At 40.0% G+C, this 26013-nt stretch overlaps 1 protein-coding gene across 8 annotated transcripts in view; it reads right to left on the bottom strand.

Annotated features, from left to right (window-relative positions):
* The window catches only part of PPP1R12B (protein phosphatase 1 regulatory subunit 12B), a 207402-nt gene that overhangs the window by 123502 nt on the left and 57887 nt on the right, over positions 1 to 26013 (bottom strand). For 7 of the 8 annotated variants that reach the window (XM_044377710.3, XM_057315719.1, XM_044377707.3 and 4 more), the window contains exons 4-12: positions 20395 to 20554; positions 18929 to 19073; positions 17379 to 17453; positions 15327 to 15406; positions 14318 to 14457; positions 9332 to 9444; positions 6428 to 6631; positions 5223 to 5305; positions 3696 to 3821 (exon numbers count right to left, since the gene is read on the bottom strand). In XM_044377710.3, the coding sequence (XP_044233645.2) occupies positions 3696 to 3821; positions 5223 to 5305; positions 6428 to 6631; positions 9332 to 9444; positions 14318 to 14457; positions 15327 to 15406; positions 17379 to 17453; positions 18929 to 19073; positions 20395 to 20554 (1126 nt within the window). Of the gene's footprint in view, positions 1 to 1202; positions 1289 to 3116; positions 3158 to 3695; positions 3822 to 5222; positions 5306 to 6427; positions 6632 to 9331; positions 9445 to 14317; positions 14458 to 15326; positions 15407 to 17378; positions 17454 to 18928; positions 19074 to 20394; positions 20555 to 26013 lie in introns of those variants that run through there. The other variant, XM_026480641.4, reaches the window with a different exon arrangement.

Raw genomic sequence — 26013 nt, 5'->3', positions numbered from 1 at the left:
GTAATTTTTGTAAGTACCCAAGCTAATGCTTCGCACGTGATAGGGTTCAACAAATGGCAGCCATTACTATTTTTTCCTAGTCTCGGCTCTTAATACTTATGCAAGTAACCTCTCTGTGTTTCAGTTTTTTTATCTATGGTATAATATTTACTATGTCTGTGCAGATGAATTATTTTGAGGACCTAATAAATTTCTACATAATTATACAGTATTATTATTAATGATCCATCTTGAGCCTATCCCTCCTGGCCAAATGATCACCACTTATTTTAAGGAAAGAAATCTAATAAATGGACAAAAATCAATCAAGCACCACCATTAGCAGTGTTCTTGCAGCAACAAGCAACACTATTATCATTAATGTTTTTCATTTTCTTTGTGTCAATTCTAGAAACAAGCCCTCAAAAAAGAGTCCCTTTGCCATACCCCAAAGTAAAAAGGTCTCTGACCACACATACAGGGTCAAAAGCCACAGTCAAAACCATAGCTGAAGTCCGCTGCACTTTCACAATGAAGCCCTGCCCATACTACTCCCATGCTACCCCTTAGACGGACTGGACACCACTGCCCCAGGAATACCACAAATCTAGACAAATTTAGACAAACACAAATCTCTTCCCTCCCACAGTATTTCCACCAAAATGCTCTCATTGGCTGGGAATTTTCAGAAAGCTATAGGGAGCTTTTGGAACAAGAGTTAGCTTTTCTTCTGTTTGGGTTTGTATGCCATCCTCTGAAAAAAGAGTAAGTAGATGAGGTTCCTACACACAATTACTGGAAAATTAATGTAAGTGAAGTATGGGGATATTTTTAAATATGTGCTTTCCCATAATAGCATGACCCTTACATAATAATCACACAAAAGCAGTCAGTTTAAGTTGATGCCTAAACACCAAGTACCAAGATATATACCCTATGATTATTCAGTGAGCAACTGCTGAGTGGCTAATACAAGTCCAAATGGAACAACCTTGTTAAATCATGGACATTTTCACAAGAATTCAAATTTGCTCCCCAGTGCCAAAGTCTCTTTGGTTCGAATCTCATATGTGCATCCAGAGGCATGAGTTTTGATGACTGTAACTCAGATGGGCCCAAGAAGCCTTACCTGCCATGGTGTACAGATGCAGTAGTGTTTGCACTGACTGGTGCAGGGCAGGAAGAGGCAGGTTGCCACTTGCTGCCCCGAGAGGTAGATGAACCAATGGTAATGGGTGAGGTAGCAGATGAATTGCGATTGGCTGAAATGTAGGGACTTGTGGGGTCACTACTTCTACCAAATGAAGCACTGCAAAACAGCACACAGTCACTTTCCTCAGGACATGCTGCTCACCCACCATTTCCCAGCACCACCTTCCCCCCCAGATTGTGCATTTAAAAGGAATGTAGACCAAAGAGAGGGTATGGCAACTGGGAAGTGGAGTGAGTGATCAACTCCAGCTAGAGCTGGGTCACTGGCAGCAAGCAGGCATCTGTCAATCATCCAGAAGAGTGAAGGAACGTGGAGGAGAGATGATATGCAATAAGAAAAAGGAGAAGAGTAATACACAGGAATAGAATAGGGGCGAAGAAATATCAGCAAACAGAATAATTTTATTTAAAAAAGTAATGTCCAACAAACCCCAAGGCAAAAAAATCATGCAACCCCAAATGTCTACCTGAAACAGAAGCAGTGCTGCAGAAGCTACAGTGAGACCAAGAATTTGGAGAGATTTTGGAGTAGAAATTTAAAATTTAAGAGCGGAGAAGAATAAAAAAGCTCTGTGCGGGAAAAAATGTCCCTGAGAACTGTGGTTATTTAGCCTAAAACAAACATGTCTTTGGGAGGATTCGAAGTTTTAAGTCTAGAAAATAACATTGCATGGGCAACAGGAAGCAACTTCTCTTTGTTCCAAATGAAGATAAGTAAGAATCACCTCAACTGAAGCAAAAAATTACTTGGTTTAGAATTTTTTTAAAAAGTCTTGACTATTATAGTAATGAGACACTAGTGGCGGTGACCAAAACAAGCTATGAAGCCTTCTTTGGTAAACATGCATTTTACTGGGATACAGGAAAGGAATTTCTGCCTACGGACAGAGATGAACTAGAAAATGGAAAGTATGCTGAGGCCCGGCGGAGCCCAAGACTGCCAAGTATCTTCTTGTACTTTCTTTTTAAAATAGTGATAGCATACGATTCTTCCCTTTTGAAAAGATCATAAAATGAGATTTTGTATAATCAAAAAATGCTTTGAGGGTGTTAGAGGTTTGGAAATCCAAAGCATGAAGCAAGTTGTGGATCTTCTTTCAAAAAGCACTCACATAATTAAGCACGCTTTCCACCCTAAATAGAGGCAGTCCTTTTCTCCTGCTTACCATAATTATGCCAACTACACCTATCTAACCAGATGCTACTCACTCGACCCATTTGTTAATGATTTGAATCACGAAAAAGAACCACTCCACCACAATGTAACAACATGCTTGGAAATTAAATGCAGCTTTCTCTCTTTCCTAGATCTAGAACGTTATTTTCTTAGAAAAGTTTTCTTGGTCTTGGATGAAACCATAAGGATAATGGTGTATCTAGGCAGATTAAGACCTTAGCCTGAAGACAAATAAGTGATAGCTTCACTGAGCCAAAAACACTGAGTTTGTATATACAATGAAGCTTCAGTGAGATCACTGAACTCTATCTGCAGAACTGAAGACCATCAAAAGGCAACAGTGGCTTTCTGTTTTATAGCTTACTAGTTTCCACATTTTGATATTAACTAGTTGACAAGATTCCTCCAATCAAGTCGAAATAGGTTTTGAACCCAAACACACTGTTCATGGCAAAAGGCTGTTTCTCAGGCAGCCAACCAATCATCTATGAAACCTAATGACGAAGCCCATGGCATGAAGAGGCAGTTGGAGGGGTTGAGTAAGTGAAAGTGAAGAAAGAATTCAAAGTAAGCAATGAGAACCAGTCTTCCACAACAGCAGCAGAGTTCAAATTAAAATACGAATTAAGTATATCTTATAGTTTAATGGCTCTGGCAAAGGTGCTTTGCTTGCTGGCTGGTACATGGCAAAGAAAATAACTGCAGAAAGGAGAACACAGATGAGAAAAGGGGAAGGAAACCCATGTACCTTCTCTGCATCAAACTTGCGAGTTTCACATCTTGATGGATCTGAGGGCCATTAAAGTCATAAAAAAAAAAAAACTCAAGTCCCTAAATTAACAGGCTTCAATTCAATATAAAACTTGTTTAATGCAATTCAAAACTGTCCCCATTACCCACCCCCCTCACCACACTAAATGGTCCCTCCCTTCCTCCCCATAAAAATGTAACTTGAGATGAGAACTACCCTAGTTTTAGAAAAAGGAAAGCTAGCTACTGGACAAAGGTGATTTAAATTCAGTCCTGCTCAGGGATTACTGGAAGTCACTTCCAGTTGAAGATTTTAATAGGACTGAGAGGAGAGAGTATAAATTAGGATCTGTCTGTGGTGAGAATTTGGAATTAGCTAACTTTAATTCAGTTAGGAAAATAAATTAATGTTAATTTAAAATTAGTCAAGATGTTATTCCCAAGAAATCTAAAAGTAATTCATTTTTTGATTCATTTTTGTGGTGCTAATTGGATATAAAATGGCATGCAATTATTACCCATACACCCATGACCAAGAGTGAAGAAAAATCACCTCCCACCCCGTGGAACCTGGTACCTTTTCAAGTAGGTTGATACATAGGTAGAAGGAGCAACTGTCTGTGGAGTTTCACTTCCCTTTGCTTCATCCCTCCATAGCTGCCGTGTATACGAACCACTCCTCACTAGATTAACAGCTGATTCTCTGTAGAGGCATGAAAGAAAAATAAAACAAAGTGCTGATTCCTACCACCAGTTTTGTCCATGCTACAGTGCAAACCGGGAGGGGTGCCTGGGTGGCTCAGTTGATTAAGTGGGCTGCCTTGGGCTCAGGTCATGATTCCAGGGTCCTGGGAGGGAGCACCAGGGAGTCTGCTTCTTCCTTTCCCTCTGCTCCCCGCCCCCCTCCCCCCAGCTTGTATTCTCTCTCTCTCTCAAATAAATAAAATCTTTCAAAACAAAACAAAACAAATCAACAAACAAAAAACACTCCAAACTGGGAGAGAAAAGCCAGAGACAGAAACTGTAATATGGCTAAAGAAATATATACACTTTTCAAGTGATACTTGGTTTTATATAAACCTGTTTTCTGTATATGTAGAGGATGGGCCAAGTATTACTACTGTCTGCTTTCTTTCATCAACTTCAAAGCCAACTAATTTCAATAGGTACCAAATCCTCAATTCTTTGGTAATGAGAACTCATTTTTTGTTTCTCCTTTAAAGGGCTTCACAAAGCCAACAGGTTGCTCATAAGTAAGCAGAGAAGAGGATGATGGGGAAGATGAGGAAGTCTGTCACAAAGGAAAGAGGTAACTACCACAGAAGAGGAAAAGAGAAGAACCTGCTGGAAGCCTACTTAGTGTTATAAATAAAAGCCATCCAGGAAAGGGCTGTAGTAGGATTTCTATCCACAATTGTTCACTCAGGGCCTTTTCAACCAAAGCTGTGGCTCTCCAGAGCAGTCCTTCTCAAATTTCAATGTGCATTTGAATCACCTAGAGAATTTTGTTAAAATGCAGGTTCTAATTCAGCAGCTCTGAGGTGGAGCCTGAGATTCTGCATTTCTAAAATGCTTCCAGGTGAAGGGGGTTGGGAAGACCACACCTTGAAAAGCAAGGTTCTAGATCAGGTTCTGCTCTGAGGTGCAGTAGTACCTCAAAATCCTCAAATCCATTTTAACTGATGAGGAAGACTTGAAATTTTATGTACTTACAAAGTAGAAGTTGATTACTAATTAAATAACAATATTTTAGTGTTTACTATGGAATAGGTCGTGTGCTAGGCACTAGGGGTCCCTGAGAAACCAGACAGACATGGACCCTACCTTTACAGAGCCTGCTGGTGTACTAAAACAAATTCACCCTCGGAAGGATCAGGGAAGACTTCCTAAAGACAGTAATACCCAAGCTGAAGTGAGAGTCTGAAGGGTGTAGGACTGGCAAAACAAGAAATCAAGGGCTGGGAGGAGCTCTAAGCAGAAGGAATAAACAATTCATAATGTGCTAATAAGGGCACCTGCAGACAGATGGCCGCAGAGCGAGGGCCAAGGCATCCCTATGCCTAGGAAAGTTAGAGGACCATCTTTTGGCCTGTATTAGGATTACCTGTTCTCCTTTTCTTCAATGTCACTTGTGCTGCTGAGCTTCCGGGGTGCTAGTGAACTAAAATAGCTTTTGTTTTCTCTCTCCTGTAAAATCAAAACAAGTAAAGCACAGAGAAGGTACAATACTAACACAGTGTAACATTCTGGGTAAAAAAGCAGAGATCGATACACCTATATCATCTTATTTCTAGAACCAATACCAATTCCGGTTTGAGTGGTATTACAAAAGGTTACCTTTCAAAGGCTAACTCTACCTTTCCTTCATTAAAAACCAATATGTAGGGAAATCATTCTCATGGGAAAAGCCAAGATACTCAAAAAAGGAAAATAGCAGCACAAATTACACAAAGCAGCAGCTCTGCCAAGAGACAGAGCCTTTGAAAAGCCACAAACAGAAAGTTCCACTCTGAAGCTCTTAATGAAATAAGCCCTATTTCCTCCCCAGCCTATCTTCTCTTGGAAATGCAGCTTCACGTACAGCAAATATCCTGCAGAGTGCATCCAACCAATATGGCTCCCCTCCTTAAGGAGTCTCCAGAAACACAACACTGGGGAAGGGGACCACGGTGACGGGGCAGACCTGACCCCAGAGAAGAGCATCAGGTGAGCCCTAGAAAATCTGGAACCAAAAGTTAAGAAGTAAAAATGCACTGGTCTTGGATGATGATGTGGATGAGCTGTTTATGAAGTTAGCCTGATCATGTATCTAGTAATGAAAAAAATAAGGCATTTAAACATTTTTTTCTAACTGCTAGTTTGCCTGAGCTTCATTAGGATTGAGAGTCCAACTAAGGAACTCTGCTTTCAAACACTGAAAGAATAAATTACTTGGTATTGGTTCAGGGAACCTTAGGCCATATCCAAATTTTCATGTTTCTGACTAAATTTTATTTATTTATTTACGTATTTATTTACATATTTATTTATTTATTTATTTGCCCTAGATAAGGAGGGTAAGGAAGAATGACCATAAGATATGCCAAAGGATAAAGGGTTTTTCTTTTTTGGCCAAGTAATAATAGCAAGCAAATAGCTAACTGATTAAACTATCAATGTGCCATCTTCCTTTAAAGACTTTGTACTTCCAGAATCGAATCAGGGACTAGAACACACTTTCATTTGCTCCTGAGATTGAATTTTCACAGAAGGGACCTGCCCTGAAACACACACCACCCCCCCTCCCCACCGACCCTGCCTAAACCGCACCTTATCTTTGTTGTCGAGCAGAGCAGAAATCCGAGGGCTTGATGATGACCGGTAGATGGAAGAGCCTCGGTCCCTTAGAGCTTCCCTCGAATTGGCCACCTCACTCAGCATGTTGTGGCTGCCAGTTTTTCTGAGTCCCAGTCTCCACGAAGAAGGAGATTCATCTTTGGGCTCTTCCGGCTTGTTAAAAAGGCTGGAGGAGAACTATGAGGGAAGAAGCAAAGAGAAGAAAAGGAAAAAAAAAAAAAAAGGCCCTGATGATTCTTTTCAGCCTATTTGCCTTTTCCCACACTTAACTAAGTTCAGGGAGGCAACAGAAGGCAGTACAAGGAGAACAAATACATGGCAGGCTTTCTGCCAATGCTCCCTTCCTCACCTGGCAGACGCTAATAACCTCGCAAGGCTCCCTTTCTCCCTGAGCCAGAAATAGCCTCAGATTCTTAACACAGTGCTCCTACTGACAGAGTTGCTCTCTGAGAAATTAAACACTATTTGCTCTCCTATCAATGAGTACTGACCTAGAACACCAGGAGATCCACGTTCTAGTAAAAACATCTTCTCTTGCTTGACTCACTTTGTAACTGAAAATGGGACATTTTACTTCTCCAGGTCTCAACATGCTCACCTGTAAGATGGTGATAATGAGCTTAATTCCTTCTTATAATATGTGGAAACTAGAAAACACAGATGAGCTAACGTATATGTATGTTTTAAGGTGCTGTGATAAGACTGTGGTAAGATGATTTAAGTTAATACTAATAAAAATACTAAAACTCACTCCACTCAAATTCTAATTGCTTATTTCAAGAAAATAGTTTATTTGATCTTGGGCAGCAGTTCCAAGTGTTTCAGATTTCCCTGAGCAGCAAAATTAAAAAAGACAAAAATGGGAGAAGTCATAGAGCTGCCATCTTTTAGATTTTGCCCGGAGAACATCTTTCAAAAACTTGATTACCATTTCTATCACAATCATTTCATTAAAAAGAGAAAAATATTTTAACATCAGAAAACAAAGCTTTCTGGAAAGCTTACATTGTCTTTAATGATCTCATTTTGCCATAAACCACAGAAAGCATCATAGACTAGTGTTAGCCCAAACACCAGTCTGAAGTAAAACTGGTCTTGAGAACTGCAGTCAATGGTCCATTCCTGGGACTTGGGGGACCTCCGCCAGATGGCTTTGGTCTTTCTCCAGGTATCAGGCCACCTTTACTGCCTGGTTTAGTAAAAATGCAACAGAAACATTAAATCACTCATCTCCAGCTCACACTCAGATTTTCTCTTTTACTCAGTCATCTGAATGTATATATTTATGTACTCCTTCCAGCTTTAGAGGCTCAATCATGTCAGCTCTTTATAAGCCACCCTGACTCTGAGAGGAAAAATGCCTTTCCCAGGATTATTTCAGCAAAGTGGAATAAGTATACGTGGTTGGGTTTTTCTGTTGTTGGGTTTTTTTGTTGTTGTTTTGAGTAAGCTCTATGCCCAATGTGGGGCTTGAACTCATGACCCCAAGGTCAGCCAGGTGCTCATGTATTTTTTTTTTTTAATTTAGTATTTTTCTTTTAAAAAGGCAAGAAGTCTAGGGGTGCCTGGGTGGCTCAGTCAGTTAAGTATCTGACTCTTGATTTCCTTTGGCTCAGGTCATGATCTCAGGGTCCAGAGAGCAAGCCCTGCATTGAGCCCAGCATTGGGCTCCCCCCTGGGCATTGAGCCTACTTAAAGATTCTCTTTCGCTTTCCCTCTGCCCCTCCCCCCCTCCCCCCCACCCTGCTCACGCACACACTCTCTCCCTTTCAAAAATAAAACAAAAAAAATAAATTAAAAGAAAGCAAGAAGTCTAGTCACACCTAGAAGCAGTGGGAGTATGTGAGGTACAGCTAAATGACGGGGTGATGAGTGAGGTCTGTGTTCTATCTGAAACATCTCTACAGATTCACAGTGATGCTCGCAGGAATAAATAAGCAGCCAGGCCTTTGTTTCCTCATCTCCACAGTGATGCCGTAATCCTGTCTTTTCAATTCATGAGGCACTAAGAAGATCAGTAAGTTAGTATCTAAAACCACGGAGTTTTTTCAACAGCTTTCTTCCCCAGAACTCAGATCAATCTTAATCTCAAAACTAATTGTATCCTTTGTAGAGCAAGGTCATTATTCAACTCCGTCTCACTGACTAGAAGCCTACAGCTTCTCAGAGGCCTGGGCCGAATTGCAGGAGGAGGGGTCTCTGGTATCTCAGCAAGTTCTTTCTATCTCTGCTCTCTACTCATTATGATGAGTACTACCAAGACTTTATTTATGAAAGTAAAATTTTAAACAAGAAGTAAAAAAAGGACATAAGTCATCAAATCAATTAATACTGAATGCTAGATATCTTCCTATCCCAGTCTGAGCTTTACATATACTTACTGTACTTAGCCTTAGATAGGAAGAAAATAGGCAATGAACAAAATTTCTTTAGTCCCAGATCACTATATCCTATGTTATCTAAACACATTGTAGCTAAATTTGTTTGGTAATGGATTTGTAGCTTTTGCCGGCAATGTTATAAACACAATGTTTGAGCACCGCCCTCCCTATCCATACCTTGAAGCTCTAATTCCCAACGTGACTATAATATTTGGAGATAAGGTGGCTGTCTGCAAACTAGGAAGAGAGTACTCACTAGGAACTGATTCAGCTAGCCCCACGATCTTGGACATCTCAGCCTCCATTATCGTGAGAAATAAATTTCTGTTGTTTAAAGCCACCCAATTGGTGGCATTTTGTTACGGCAGCCTAAGCAGATTAGGACAGGCAACATGTATATGTATTATCTCGCAAGAATGTAGCTTTAAGGCCTTTCAAACTGTACATTCCCATAGTAGGAAAAATATAATATTCAAAGTAGTTCCAAAATACTCACTCTCCTAGCTGAAGAGGCAGAGAAGGTATTCTGAGCTGGTGGTGGTATCTGTTCCGTGATAATACTCTTGCTTTCAGAGTTGGAATGGTTGACAATGGCTTCTGGCTTTTTATCTATTATTTAAGACAAGAGAAGCAACAAGTGCAAGTATTATCTGTGTGTATGTCTGTACCTTTCTGCTAAGAGAAAAGGTTTACCCATTATCAAAACAGATTATTAGTGCCATGTAATGCTTAGACTCAAACTAAAATGAAATCTCTAGCAACTATTACCAAAAGGAAATAAACTCAATGGTAAAATTCCTTTCTTGGTAGGCTCCAATTCCCAGATATATAATTGAAAACTTTCTCCACATTATGTATCATATATAAAATTCATCAGAAAGTACATAATAAGAATCTACTCTGTTTTGGGAGATTGGGCAGGAAAAACCAGACAGATCTTGCTTTCTAGGTAATTAATAACCAAGACAAGAGATAAGATGCATAATGATAATAGTAACAACAGAAGATCATATATAAGTTAGAGGCTAAATTGGTTGAGTTGGATCAACAAGGCTTTATGAGTCCAGAGGAAATCCTCTGAGGGAGGACACAAGGAAAGATGCCATAGAGAAAGCTAGAAGACAAATAGCAACTGGCAGGAGGAAGAAAGGGTATGATTAACGACTTAGAATTCAAAATACACCATCTGTTGGTCAGTAAACTCAAGTCTAAGCAGGCCTAATTAAAGTAGTGCATATTCTTGGGATTACAATAGGAAATAAAGGTAGAAAGGATTACAGAGGATATTGCGAGTTAAGCTACACAACTGTAGTAGGTAAACCCTCTTAATAAAGAATAGTAGTCCATCTTATAGGGCCATCGAGCGGAAACCTCGTCTGTCTCGTTCACTGCTCCATCAGTGCCTGAGCCTAGTAGGTGTGGTGGGGCCTCCTGATCTATGCACTCTGGAAACAGGGCCCAGAGTAACCCACCTATGAATTATGGGACAGTTTAAAGCCACATTCTAGCTGTGTGACATTGGGCAAGTTACTTAACATATATGAACCTCTCTTTTCTCACTGATTAATCAGGGGCTTTAAATCTTGCCTCTGAGTTGCTATAAAGTCTAGAGATAATGTTTTTAAATTGCATCGTTCAATGTCTAGCCGTAATGAGTCCCTACTAAATAGTTATTTATTGTTAATGTTATCATTTCTGGTGGTTATTATGAATATTCAAGGCATTCTTTAAATATTATCTGAATATCTCTATCCCCAAGAAGTATACCTCACTAGCCAAATGTGACAGATCATTACAGTAAGAACTCCCAATGAATCTATACCCCTGTGTTGTGGCCTCTCAGATTGACTCTGGGCTTGGCAATGTGACTTTCTATGGCCACTGGGACATTAGCAAGTGTGACACAAGCAGAGGCTCGGAAAGTGCTTGTGCACTGAGCCTTGGCCTCTCTTCTTGTGGAATCCAACTGCTGTGTGAAGAAGCAGGGGCTAGTCTGCTTGATGAACATGGCCCACTTGCCTCAAACATCCTAACCACCCACCAGAAAGGTGAGTAAGGCCATTGCGGACCCGCCAGACCCCAGATGACTTACCAACTGACCACCAACACATGAGTAAGCCCAGTATTACCACACAGAGGGGAGAAAAGCCATCCCAGTGAAGCCCTTCCCAAACTGCCAACCCACAGAATTGGGTGTATGTAAATAGCTGTTTTAAGCCCCACTAAATTTGAGGGTGACTTGTTATTTAGCAATAGATAACTAATATGCCAAATGTTCAAGTTGAATAAATAAAGGGAAGGGGAAAATAGAAATCCAAATCAAACTGCTTACATTCACCTCAAAAGAGAATTCGTATTCTTTACAGCTGCATTTATATGTAAGACACATGAAAACTGTCATTTTATGAGGTTGTATCTGTGGATTTTTAAAAACAGGAAAAATGCATTCAACGAATACTTGTTCAGTACATACACGATGTGTTGGGCATCATCAGGAAAAGTCTAGACGCAATCCAGTTCCCCACATTCTTCCAATATACACTTATATAATGTATTTTTATTGCACACCTACCATGTCGAAGGCCCAGTGCTAGGAATTATGGAAGACAGAAAGATAAACAAGACACACAATACATTTTAGTGCTTCTGAACTTGTAGGGGAAGAAGAGAGGAGATGAGAAACAAAGAGAAATAACACTACCACTAGGTAGTATAAGTAATAAAAAAGGCGTTCAAACAAATAGCTACTAGTCAGAGGAGGGGAGGAAAAACTTGTATCTGTGATGATAAGGCTTCATAAAGGAAGCTGGTTTGAGTTGGGCTTTGAAATATGAGTAAAACTTCAACGGGCAGAAATGAGCTGGAAAGCTTGCTGGAACCATCTGGCTTCTGCCTACATCAGGCTACAGAAACTGCTGAGATTAGCAGACTCCCTAAATGCTGTCTCCTTCTTGACCTCTCCCTTCCCACTCCTACCCTGGCTTTTCTGATACAGAAACACAAATCCTGGTTTTCCTCAACCTCTCTAACCATACCTTCTTTGCCTCTTTCACTTCCTAAACACAGCATGCCCCACAATTCTTTTTTGTACATCTTTTCTCTACAATTTCTCCCTTGGGAAATCTCATCCTTTTCCACACCTTTAGCTTCCACCTTTTAGGCAGATAATTTCCACATTTCGCTCTGCCCCTGCTACTCTGAGGAGTCCCAGATCAAAATCAGGATCTCAGCGACACAATTTGCCAGCCATGAGACTCGATTTGCCTTACCCCTTACAGGGTCAATTTCCCACTCTAAAATGTGGTGATACATCCCTCGGGGTGTGGTTGTAAGTACATTGCAGAGTAAAAAGCACTACCCAAATGTAAAGTGTTGTTACAATCCCCCAAACTAAATATAATCTTTCTTACTAGTGAATCCCATTGACGACATTTATATCTCTCATGTGGCATGTATTTTATTCATGCATACGCCTTCCTATTCCCCTGTATCTCCTAGATGTATCCAACAAAAAGCATTTAATGACTGTGAACGCTAGTCCTATGTCGGGCATCATGCAGAGACCTAGGAGTAAATGATAAACCTAGAGTTCTCAGACAAAATGATGCGTGCTACAACAGAGATAAGTATGAAGTGCTAGAGGGATACAAACAGGGGAGCAATTATCATGGGGTGGGAGAACAGTGAAGCAGTCCACTCCTTTTGAGTTTTTTTATATAGGAAAACCTAAAGAAAGGCCTCTTCATCCTGGTAAATCCTATAGCTTGTAACAGAAATCACTCAATAAGCATTTGATAGTTAGAAATGAATTCTAAGGTTCAAATAAATGTTCAGGGGTAGGAAGCTCAGGATATGTCTGGGGCACGCAATCCAGCTTGGCTAGTAGATTACACTGCCTCTGGATAGCACTGGAAAGGTCAGCTGGAGACAGACTATGAAAGATCTTGAAGGTCAGGCTACAGGACTTGGGATTGACTCCACAGGCGAAGATGGGAGTAGGGAAGGTGGCTGTAGATGGTTTCTGGACAGGGGAGCAGTATAACCTAAGCGTGCTGTGGTGTTCTACTCCAACAGCAATGTGGAGATGGGCCGCAGGGACCAGAGTCCTGAGGCCTAGGTACATATCGCGAAGCAATTACAGTAGTTCAGGTAGCTCCCTCCCAGTTTTCTAATATCTTGGTAGCTAACAAAGATCTAGCGCAGAGCAAGACCAGATAGTACTACTTGAAAGCTGAAGACACGTAAGTCCTCAATAAATAATAAAAACATAAAAAAGATGAACATTTAAATTTTGGTAGGTACTACACTACCATTTCCAGAGCAAGCTGTGCCTGCTTAATAACAGAAATTCAAGACTCCATGAGTAAAAGGTCATCTTCTACTCTATAAACTTAGTTGGTGCTTATCTTCTCTACACAATCAATGATCTCTAATTTCCTTTGGTGATATTCAATGAGCTAATACTAATACTACAAATACAAGCCAGTGAGTGCAGGACACATGTACTGTAAAATCTTAATTATCATTAACTTCCAGTTATCCATGAGAGCTATTCTGTTGCAGCTGAACCTCTATTCAGTAAAACCCAGTATCTCTTTTCTGTGTTTGCCTGACAGTATATCAAACCCCATGGGTGATCCTACAACTTGTGGATCTGACCTTGTTCAGCACCTCAGTCTCACTGTTGGGCTTCCTGTCTTGCCATATAATAAACTTAAGAAGTGCAAGATGAAGCATATATAATATCAATAAGAGTCATAAAGGTAAATATGACTTTGTTCCTTCTTCAATCCCCAACTCAGGAATTGAAGGAGCTTCATGTAATCAGAAGGAAAATGAAAAGATCTTGGGATTCTGTTTAGGGAATCAGATGAACCTGAGAACTAAATGCAAATTTATACCAGCTGGTTAAAGATACTTGACCAAATACGACTCTGCAAGATCTCACCTTTCCAGCCTCTTAGCATACTGAATTTCGGAATCTGGTCTCTACACCCTACCAACCTGAGGTCAGACAGTTGGCTCCTTTACACAAGCACTTTTGTGGGGTGCCTGGGTGGTTGAGCATCTGACTCTTGATTTCCACTCAGGTCATGATTTCAGGGTCATGGGATCAAGCCCCCCATCAGGCTCCACACTCGGTGCGGAGTCGACTTGAAATTCTCTCCCTTCTCCTCTCAACCCCCCATGCTCACAGACACAGGCATGGGCACTCTCTCTCTCTAAAATAAATAATTCTTTTTTAAAAAAGGAATTTGGTGTGTGCCTTATGGCTACATAGAGACTAATACACATATTATAACCGAACTCACACCTTCTACAGCCAAGGTTTCACTCAAAATTTGGTATCTTACCTTTGAAAATTAAACTTAAAGAACTCAAAGCTCTTTCTGGAGCCCTCTGAGGACCCCTAGCTCTGACAAGCAGTGATCTCCTTGCATTATGGAAACAGAGGATCTTTGCTGTCAACATCTTTCATTACCTGCCTCCTTCTCAGTTTCTGACTCAGAAGCTTCATCTTCACCTTCCTCCTCCTCTGAGCTGGAGCTGCTAGACTCTTTGCTTTCTTCCTCCATTTCCTGGGACTTGGGTACCTCCTCCTCATAGAGCATCTTCTCTTTGCTAAATTAAAGATGACAATTTGAGTGTAACTCAGAAATGGCCAACTATTTAAGCTCACTGACAATCAAGCATAAGGAGAACAAGTCTATAAACCTCTGTGTAGAAGCAATAACAGAAATACATCAAATCCTTCTTTACATTCTTCTGAATCCTTGGGTTTTTGCAGACTAAGGTTCAGTTTTTGACTTTACGGTATGACTTAAATAGATCTAGCCTGTTCAACACACAGGAAAAAGGAGGGCTGTGAATCCTGACGGTGATGAAGCAGATAAATATTTTTAAAAAGTCATTTAACAAATGTTTTCTGAGTGCTTATTACCTGCCACGAATCACGCTAGGCCCTGGTACAGTGGTAAACAAAACACACATGGTCCCTGAGTTCACAGAACTTAGAGTTAGGGATGCAACTAAGACTAGGAACCCCTAAGCTGGGGGGAAAATGTTTCACACAGTCTCAATTAATCTCTAAATTTAAAACACACTCACCCGGGGCACCTGGGTGGCTCAGTCGGTTGAGCCTCTGCCTTTGGCTCAGGTTGTGATTCTGGGGTCCTGGGACTGAGCCCCATGTACCCTACGTTGGGCTCCCAGCTCATCAGGGAGTCTGCTTCTCCCTCCCCTTCCGTGCCTCCCCCAGCTCATGCTTGTACTCTCTCTCTAATAAATAAAATCTTTAAAAAAAAAAATAAATAAATACATTCACCTACCCTCAATGTCTCCCCCGTATATCAATGCCACCTCCTTGCCCCTCAAACATCCCACATGTTTAAAGATCATTTGGCTTAAATCTCAAGCTAAGTATGTCACACACACACATGCACCCAAACACAGCAGAGTTCATCACATCTCTCAAGTCCTGAATGTCTTACTTCTTAAAGAGTCCACTCTGCAACTTGCTGTTCAGGTCTGACTCAATGAGCTTATTCCGTGTCTCTTTTTCACTTCGAAGCTGGAAATTGAGAAAACAGAGAGGAAAGGGAAGAAGTTGACTATTGGTAAAAATCAGCAGTGATGAGAAGAATTCAAAATAGTACTGTCATTCTGAAGAAGACAGGACCAATACCAAAAGGGGAAGAAAGAACTGAGAAAAAGAGAAACCCATCAGTTGAGTCTCCTTAGAAGATAATGATGGAGAAAAATCCTCATCCAAGGTAAGAGAAAAACCATGGTGTCAGAGCTTCAATAAAAGTGCTTGTATCAATTCTCCAAACCCAATCTTCAAAAAAACCCTGGCATCTAGGGGAGGCTGGCTGGGTCAATCAGAAGACCATGTGGCCCTTGATCTGGGGTTTGTGACTTCAAGCCCCATGCTGGGTGTAGACAGATTACTAAAAAAAAACAAAAACAAAACAAAACAAAACAAAACAAAAAAAACCTGGCTTCTGATGGATTAAAAAACAAAAAAAGGGAAGAAACGTTGAAAGAATTCTTTATGACCATACACTGAATTAGGTTGGCAATAGTTCTCAAGAAAAAAAAGTTACTAAAGGGGAAATAAGTCCTTAGAATAAACTGTCTGGTATTTAGATACATGCTGTAGACAAAATGAGTTCATATCCCTAGACCCCAAAGTTATGCGGGGAACAAAGAAAAGCACCATTGCCAGCGCAGAAATGTTAATATTTAGTGAAAATATTATTTATGTTCAAAAACCAAATTATGCTGGTTAAAGGATACATAGAAACTCTCTATCATTTTCACAACTTCTATGTGGGTCTAAAAATTACTTCAGAATGAAAAGTTTAAAAAACAACAAAAACCTAACTACACAAAGTATACATCTTAGGAAGGACGATGCTGTTAGATAATAGCCCCGATACGGTACCTGGCAAGTCCCAAGTTTTAGCCTAGATTCCACAGCTCACCAAAGAAAACAAAATGAACTGTTAAGTTGTTTGTCTGAGGTTTATATATGCAACTGTCTCACTAAGCCTTGAAGTAACGAGGATCTTCACTCTACCAGTCCAGACGCGGTGCCGAACATGTGTGAGGTGAGATACAATTGACCTGTCCCACCAGTGAACTCCATAGTTCCTTTTTTCAGAACTGCTCTAAGTTTCTCTCCTTTGTCCTAAACTTCAGTTCATATGCCTTGACCCACAACTCATGCAAAGGAAAACACAAAGGAAAGCTAGTGACTTTTTTTCTGTCCCACTCTGTTCAGACATCAGCCCTGATCATTAGTAGCTGATCTTTATTCTCCTTGCCCAAACTACTCATCCCACTTATAGGCAGAATATGTGAATTATTCACTGTTTATCTGGATATTGGGTGGGTGTCTTCCTTCTGCAGTATGTACATGGGTACCACACTTAGGTAGTTCTTCTATATAGCACTAAGCAACAGAACGGTACGTGCGACCAAACAAAAGATTTAGAATGAGAAGGGAAAGGAGGATTCAATTCTGGATATATGATGAATCCTGAATAAGTATGAATCACTGACCAGGTACTGTCCAATACCAAAAGACAGGTTTAGTTTTGTGGCCTTGTTTGCTTTTTAAGAAGGAAATATATTCCTCTCTATAATGAATCTACTTTAAATAAACAAGTCCCTTCAGTCAACAGGGGGAGAAAAAAGTTATGAGACGTCCTCTACCCTACTACTCCCTATTTGGAAAAAACTCTGACTTGAATATACCACAATCACTTTCTCAAGGGTAATTATTAGTTTGTTGTTCTTGTCATTTTTGACTTTCAGCTGCTTGAAGGCTATCTTATAGTGAGTAAACTTTAACAACAATAGTTTCTGGGATATTTTCTAACAGACCGTTGCTAGTCCCTGAAGGGAACAATTATCATCTCTGAAATGTAGATATGTCCATTTTGGCTCTCAGTAGACATAACTAAAACAAGCGATTGAGATACCTGGTATGGACTGAGCTGTTATAAAAGCTTTAAAAGCATTAACCAAAGACTCACCACGTTCTGCTTCTTCTGGAGCATCTCCAAGTGCTCCACAAGACCCTCATCGGCCACATCGAACGGTGTCTGGCCCTGGCACAGAAAAGGCATACCATGATCAAAAGAAAACAAAGTAGTAATTTTGTGACTTTATCAGAGAACTATTCAATATCCACTTGATGCCTCTGTTCCAGTGACAGCTGCTTCCCTAACTTACTGCTCTACATTATAATAATGCCTTCATCTATCACAGAGGAAACATCACAAGCAGCAGCAAGTCCGCTGGGGAATCTGGGTCGCTCAGTCAGTTAAGAACCGACTCTTGATTTTGGCTCAGGTCATGATTTTGGGGGTGTGAGATTGAGCCCTGCAACAGGCTCCATGCGTGGAGCCTACTTAAGATTCTCCCTCTCTCCCCCTCTCTGCATATCCCCCCTGCCCATGCATATGCTCTTCCTCTAAAACAAAACAAAACACAGCAAGTCCTTTAAATACATGTTTTTATATTGTATAAGACAGTATTGAGGAGGGGCGCCTGGGTGGCACAGCGGTTAAGCGTCTGCCTTCGGCTCAGGGCGTGATCCCGGCATTATGGGATTGAGCCCCACATCAGGCTCTTCCGCTATGAGCCTGCTTCTTCCTCTCCCACTCCCCCTGCTTGTGTTCCCTCTCTCGCTGGCTGTCTCTATCTCTGTCGAATAAATAAATAAAAAAATCTTTAAAAAAAAAACAGTATTGAGGAAATCACATTATCTCTAATGCTTATTGCCTCTCAGTAAATAATCAATTGAAATCTCTACTTGTACCTGTTCCAAAACGGTCTTAATTGCTATGATAACTTCAATAAGGGGCTTTTAAAATTCTCAGAGGGGGTCCAGGGCACATGTGCACTAAAGATTAAGTCACAGTAGTCATCTCCCTTTAAGTGAGAGAAGGGTATCTCTTTTAGGAAACATCAGCACAGTTCATCTGGGGATGAAAGCTGGGTTCAGAAGAAATGTGAGGCAGGTAAGAACATCTACTAAATAAAAAGCCATGTCTCTGGATTCCTAGAAAATCACTAGATGTAGGGGTAGGAGCTCTAGGGCCTCTAAACTTGCTTGAAATGAGGCTGAATAACTATTTTCAGCCAGACTCAAGGATCTTTGTCATTATAATTTTTTTTTTAAATGACTGGATGAGAGTAGAGCTCAGCTCTCAAAAGTCTTTGAATTAAAAATAAAATAAAATAAAATCTTTCATACTTCAGCAAAGACAGCAACCTCGGGATTTTCCAATGCTCATTTTTGCCAAGGGCAAATATCTTTATTTCCTATTTATTTTAGGGGCTTCAACATAAATAGAATCAGAATGCTGATCAGCAGAGTTTTATTTTACATAGCAAACATCTCTATGTTGATAATGGGGTGGGCAGGAGAGAGGAGGGTATCAGGAACAGAGCCACAGCTACCTATGATGTAGATTTCCCTGGATAATAAGCCTGGCCATTTAACTGAGACTTTAAGCCTTTTGTTCTAGAGACCCAGCCACCAATTTCACTGCCCTTTTAGAGGGTCAGGCATACTAACCAGTTTGTTCCTGATATCCATGTCACAGAGTGCTTCTGCCAGGATGGAGCAAGCCTCCTTCACTCCCCAGTGTGCAGCAGCGTGGAGGGGAGTCCAGCCATCGTAATCCTGAACATTGAGTTCATAGCCAGCCTGGATTAAAAGTCTAAGAAGAAAACCCCAAACAAGATACTTATACCCTTTATATTACAGTTTTCTGCCAAATAAACTACCACCTAATTGATATTTCAGACTTTGGCCCTGAACCACCAGGAAACTGTGATTACTTCTGTCCTCTAAGGCACAGCTCAGGCTTCACGGTTCCTACACTGAGAACCAATCACAGAGAGCAGTTATCAAGCCACTCTGAAAGGTCATAGGGTATTTCCTAGGCACATCCATGTTAAACCACACAAGAGGAGCATTTGGAAAGGTGTATACCTTTGAGATTCACCAAATCTGAGTCACCTGATAAAATTTGCCAAACCATACACAACTCTGTTACAAGGTGTGTTTTCCGTTTCCCAGTGCAGGGAGGAAAGAACATCTAAAATGAGAACTCAATTCTCTTCAGGGCACTTTACTTACTAACTTTGTAGTTGATCTTTCCAGGATCCCATATATTTACTGTAGACTCTCAAACTTCCAACTCTGCAAAGTATCTGCAGGGACTTCTTGCTAACTACAAAGCTATAATCTGTGTGCATGAAGGAAGAAAGGGATGACTCCTGAGGCCCCAAACTGCACTGGCCTGATTGAGGTTACCCATATCATGGGCCTCCAGACACCTTCTAAGAAGTGAGCAGAATCTGAGTGTCACTCTCAGGCAGAAGCGGTATACCGACAAACTGCCCCACCTATTAGAAACCCCATATTTGGTGGAAAATGAAGCACTGGAAGAGTCTGGCAACAACTACGCACACAATGCTATTAACTACCCATGTATTTGGGAAAGCCTGTCAATAGTAGCACCAAAAGCTACATAAAGCATGTGTGGATGTCAGGAAAAATCGAACAGGCAGAGTAGTAGAATCCAAATCCCTCCCATCAGTTTAACTATCCTGCTCTAACTGGATGCGGCACACTCGAGATCTGTATCGTGAATCTAAGGAGCCCAAAGACATTATCTATGTCCAAAAAGGACCAAAGTGATCACAAGTCTGTCCTGTATTACATGTCACCAGAGGAGACTGTAAGGATAGTAATGATAAATCACAGCACTGGAAGAGATCATGTAAGGTTATCTAGCCAGTGCACCTCATCTGTTTCATATCATACGTGTCAGTGAGAACCTACAGTGACAGTAGGAGGGTGGGAGACCATCTATGGATTAACGTCAGCAAAACGTAAGAAAAGACTGCACGATCAGAGAGGAAAACAATAAAGAAACACATTGAAGTTGAAAATCTAATTCACCCCGTGCTTCCAAAACCCAGCTCATCTTCTCCCAGTTTTCCAAACTCCTGATTGATGTAAATGGACAATACCTGAGGACCTCAGAGTAGCCCTTGGCAGCAGCCACATGGAGGGCTGTGGCGCCTGAGCGAGGCTGCCTTACATCCTCTATCTTCCCGCTATTGAGCCACTGGCGGGCATCCTGTAACATCTGCTGTTCCTCTTCTTTTCTTGACTGCTCTAGATCAACTCCTGCAGAAACCAGACGGCCAGCATTACTCAAGGTCCATTTAAATCTGACAGGATATTTTCCTTAGATTCTAAACACATCATAAATAAAACCACAAATAACAGTTTAGTCATCAAGTTGGGTATTCACCAAATTTACTCTTTATTTAGAAGAACAATGACATTTATAACACATATTAGTTTTACCAGGCTTAAATCATCATTGTAAATACTGTGCGATGGCAGATCCATTAAAGGAACACGCTTAAAATTGTTTTCAATTTTAAGAACATAAAGACCAAAGTGGACATTAGTTTTGCATTATAGTATTTGTACAATGCTATACACTTCAAAGATCTTTTACATGTTACACCATTTTAGTTTCCCAACAATCCTTTGAGGTAAATGTAATAGATATTACTATCACCATTTAACAGATGAGGAAATAAACATAGAAAGGTTAGGTGCCTCGCTCAAGGCCACAAAACACATTAGAGTTGTCACGAGAACTCTGACATCCTAGGTCCTTGTCTATTGTTCTTCCCCACTTACTACTCCATAAGATTGGTATCAACAAATCTTGGTTTCAGGTATGATATACTTCAAAAAATAATCTACCTCTAATGCTTACTATCCATACGTAGGGAAATATGCTGACTTGAAGCTATATAATCCTAGAGCAGCTGAGTAGGTCATGTGCAGTTCCAAGGGAGTGTAGCTGTTGTTTCATTTTAAAACATTATAGAGGAACTCCATAAAGTTCCTCCCTTTAGCCTGCAACTCTCCAACATCTGCGTCACTGAAAAGGGGCTGGGGTGGGGCATGCCCCCTTCTATAAAATAAGGACATGATCAATGCACAGAAATCAGTTGCATTTCTATACACGAACAATGAGACAGAAGAAAAAGAAATTAAGGAGTCGATCCCATTTACAACTGCACCCAAAACCATAAGATACCTAGGGAATAAACCTAACCAGAGGCAAAGGATCTGTACTCAGAAAACCACAGAATACTCATGAAAGAAACTGAGGACAACACAAGGAAACAAAAACGTTCCATGCTCATGGATTGGAAGAACAAATATTATGAAAATGTCTATGCTACCTAGAGCAATCTACACATTCCATGCAATCCCTATCAAAATACCATCAACTTGTTTCACAGAACTAGAACGAATAATCCTAAAATTTGTATGGAACCAGAAAAGACCCCGAATAGCCAAAGGAATGTTGAAAAAGAAAAGCAAAGCTGGTGGCATCACAATTCTGGACTTCAAGCTCTATTACAAAGCTGTAATAATCAAGACAGTATGGTAATGGCACAAAAACAGACACATAGATCAATGGAACAGAATAGAGAACCCAGAAATGGACCCTCAACTCTACTGTCAACTAATCTTTGACAAAGCAGGAAAGAATATCCAATGGAAAAAAGACACTCTCTTCAACAAATGGTGTTGGGGAAATTGGAAGGCCACATGCAGAAGAATGAAACTGGACCATTTCCTTACACCATATACAAAAATAGACTCAAAATGGATGAAAGACCTAAATGTGAGACAGGAATCTACCAAAGTCCTTGAGAACACAGGTAGCAACCTCTTCGACCTCGGCCGCAGCAACTTCTTGCTAGACATGTTTCCAAAAGCAAGGGAAACAAAGGCAAAAATGAACTATTCGGACTTCATCAAGATAAAAGGCTTTTGTACAGCAAAGGAAACAGTCAACAAAACCAAAAGACAATCAACAGAATGGGAGAAGATATTTGCAAATGACATATCAGGATAAAAGGCTAGTATCCAAAATCTATAAAGAACTTATCAAACTCAACACCCAAAGAACAAATAATCCAAATGGGCAGAAGACATGAACAGACATTTCTGCAAAGAAGACATCCAAATGGCCAAAAGACACATGAAAAAGTGCTCAACATCACTTGGCATCGACGAAATACATATCAAAACCGCAATGAGATACCACCTCACACCAGTCAGAATGGCTAAAATGAACAAGTCAGGAAACGACAGATGTTGGTGAGGATGCAGAGAAAGGGTAACCTTTTACACTGTTGGGAACACAAGCTGGTACAGCCACTCTGGAAAATAGTACGGAGTTCCTCAAAAAGTTGAAAATAGAGCTACCCTATGACCCAGCAATTGCACTACTGGGTATTTACCCCTAAGATACAAATGTAGTGATCTGAAGGGACACCTGCACCCCCATGTTTATAACGGGAATGTCCACAATAGCCAAACTACGGAAAGAGCCCAGATGTCCATTGACAGATGAGTGGATAAAGAAGATGTGGTGTATACACACATTTTCTCTCTCTCTCTCTCTCTCTCTCACACATACACACACACACACACACACACACACACACACACACACACACACAGGAATATTACGCAGCCATCAAAAATGGAATCTTGCCATTTGCAATGACATGGATGGAACTAGAGGGTATTATGCTAAGCAAAATAAGCCAATCAGAGGAAGACAATTATATGATCTCACTGATATGTGGAATTTAGGAAATAAGGCAGAGGGTTATAGGGGAAGGGAGGAAAAAATGAAACAAGATGAAACCAGAGAGGGAATCTTAGGAAACAAACTGAGGGTCACTGGAGGGGAGGGACGTGGGTGGATGGGGTAACAGGGTAATGGACACTGGGGTGGGTATATGTTGTAATGAGAACTGGCTATTATATAAGTCTGATGAATCGCAGACCTGTACCCCTGAAGCAAATAATACATTACTATGTTAATTAAAAAAATAAAAAAAAAATACCCCAAAAAATGATGACATGTCCTAAATAGAAACATACCCATCCAAAGAGTTCTATAGTCATGAGTATGTTTTATCTGTGCTTGGTCTACTCCCTTCCAGCTCACTTCCTAAATGAAAACATGTGAACTACCTAAGGATTATCTGTCTGACTTGGGGAGACAGATGGGGTGAAAGGGTAAGCAATTTATTTTATTTCTTTTTTTCCCCAGCATCACTGTGATACAACAGACATATAACACTGTGTAAGTTTAATTTGTGCATGTTGATTTGATATTTATATATTGTAAAATGATCACTACAATAAAGTTAGATAACAACAGTATCACCTCACATAATTATCATTTCTTTTTTGTGCTGGGAACATTTAAAATTGCTTAGCAACTTTCAAGTTCATAATACAGTATCATTAATTACAGTTTCTATGCTGCACATTAGATCCACAGAACTTATTTTATAACCAGAAGTTTGCACCCTTTGACCAATATCTCCCCATTCATCCCCACCCCTAGCCCCTAGAAACCACCATTCTACTCTCTGATCATATAATATTTGTTTCTTTCTCTGTCTTACTTCACTTAGCATAATGCCCTCAAGGCCCACCCATGTTGTTGTAAATAGAAATATTTCCTTCTTTTTCATGGCTGAATAATATTCCATTATATATATAACACCTTTATCCATTCATCCATAGATTGACACTTAGGCTGCTTCCACATCTTGGCTATTGTGAATAATGATGCATTGAAAAGAGGAGTACAGATATCTCTTTGAGATCTTTTTGTTTTTCAAGATTTATTTATTTTGGGGGGAAGGGCAGAGAGAGAGGGAGAGGGAATCCTCAAGCAGACTCCCTGCTGAGCAAAGAATCTGATGTGGGGCTCACTCCTAGGACCTTGAGATCATAACCTGAGCCGAAATTAAGAGTTGGCCGCTTAACCGACTGAGCCACCCCTTTCTTTGAGATTTTAGTTTCATTTCCTTTGGATATATAGCCTGAAGTGGGACTTCTGGGTCATATGGTAGTACTATTTTTAATTTTTGAGGAAATTTCATACAATTTTCCATAGTTGCTATACCAATTTACATTCACATCTTTATGTACAAGAGTTCCCTTTTCTCCACAGCCTTGCCAACACTTATTATTTCTTGTCTTTTTGATGATAGCCATTTGAACAGGTGTGAGGTGATATCTCACAGTGGTTTTCATTTCCATTTTCCTGATGATGAGTGATGCTGAACATCTTTGCATGAATCTGTTGGCTACTGTATGTCTTCTTTGAGAAAATGTCCATCCAGTTCCTCTGCCCATTTTTTGTTTTTGTTTTTGCTACTGAGTTGTATGAGTTCCTTATGTATTTATCAATATATGATTTGCAGATATTTTTTTCCCATTCTGTAGGATGTCTTCATTTTGTTGTTTCCTTTGCTGTGCAGAAACTTCTTAGTTTGATGTGTTCCTGCTTATTTATTTTTACTTTTGTTGCTTGTGCTTTTGTGTCATATCCCAAAAATTGTTGTCAAGACCAATGAATGTCAGGTTTTACCCTACGTTTTCTTCTGGGAGTTTTATAGCTCAAGTCATATGCATTAGTCTTAACTCCATTTTGAGTTAATTTTTGTGAGTGTTGTAAGATATGGGTCCCATTTCATTTTTCTGCATGTGATTACCCAGTTTTCCCAACACCATTTATTGAAAAGACTATCCCTTCCCTATTGAGTCTTCTTGGCTCTCTTGTCCAAATATTAGTTGACCATGTATGTGAGGGTTTATTTTTGGGCTCTCCATTCTGTTCCATTGGTCTATATATTTCTTTTTACGCTAGTACCACACTGTTTTGATTATTATAGCTTCATAATATAGTTTTGGAATCAGGAAGTGTGATGCCTCCAATTTTATTCTTTTTCAGGATTGCTTTGGCTATGTGGGGTCTTTGTGGTTCCATACAAATTTTAGGATTGTTTTTCCTATTTCTGTGAAAAATGCCTCTGAAATTTTGATAGGGATTGCACTGAATCTATAGATGGCTTTGGACATTTTAACAATATTAATTCTTTCAATCCATGAACATGGGTTAATTTCCATTTATATGTGTCTTCTTCAATTTCTTTCTTTTCAGATTTTTCATCTCCTTGGTTAAATTTATTCCCAACCAATTTATTGTTTTTGATGCTATTGTGAATGGGGTTGTTTTATTTCTTTTTCAGATAGTTTATTTTTCATGTATAGAAATCCAACTGATTTCTCCACACTGATTTTTTATCCTGCAACTTTAACAAATCTGTTCATTACTTCTAACAGCTTTTTTGGTAGTCTTCAGGATTTTCTATACATGAGATCATAAACACCTGCAAACAAAGAAAATTTTAGTTCTTGCTTTCTGATTTTCATGCCTCTTATTTCTTTTTCTTGCTTGACCACTCTGGCTAGGACTTCTAGTACTATGTTGAATAGAAGTGGTGAGAGTGGCACCGTTGTTTTGTTCCTGATCATAGAGGAAAAGCTTTCAACCTTTCACCATTGAGTATGATGTTAACCATGGGCTTGTCATATACGGCCTTTATTACATTGAGATAATTTCTTCTATATCCAATTTGTGCAGAATTTTTACCATGAAACGTTGTTATATTTTGTCAAATGCTTTTTCTGCATCTGTTGAGATATGATTTTTACCTTTCATTCTATTGTTATGT

The sequence above is a fragment of the Ursus arctos genome, unplaced genomic scaffold (assembly GCF_023065955.2).
Source record: "Ursus arctos isolate Adak ecotype North America unplaced genomic scaffold, UrsArc2.0 scaffold_2, whole genome shotgun sequence".
NCBI lineage: Eukaryota > Metazoa > Chordata > Mammalia > Carnivora > Ursidae > Ursus > Ursus arctos.
This window is presented reverse-complemented; position numbering and strand designations above follow the sequence as displayed.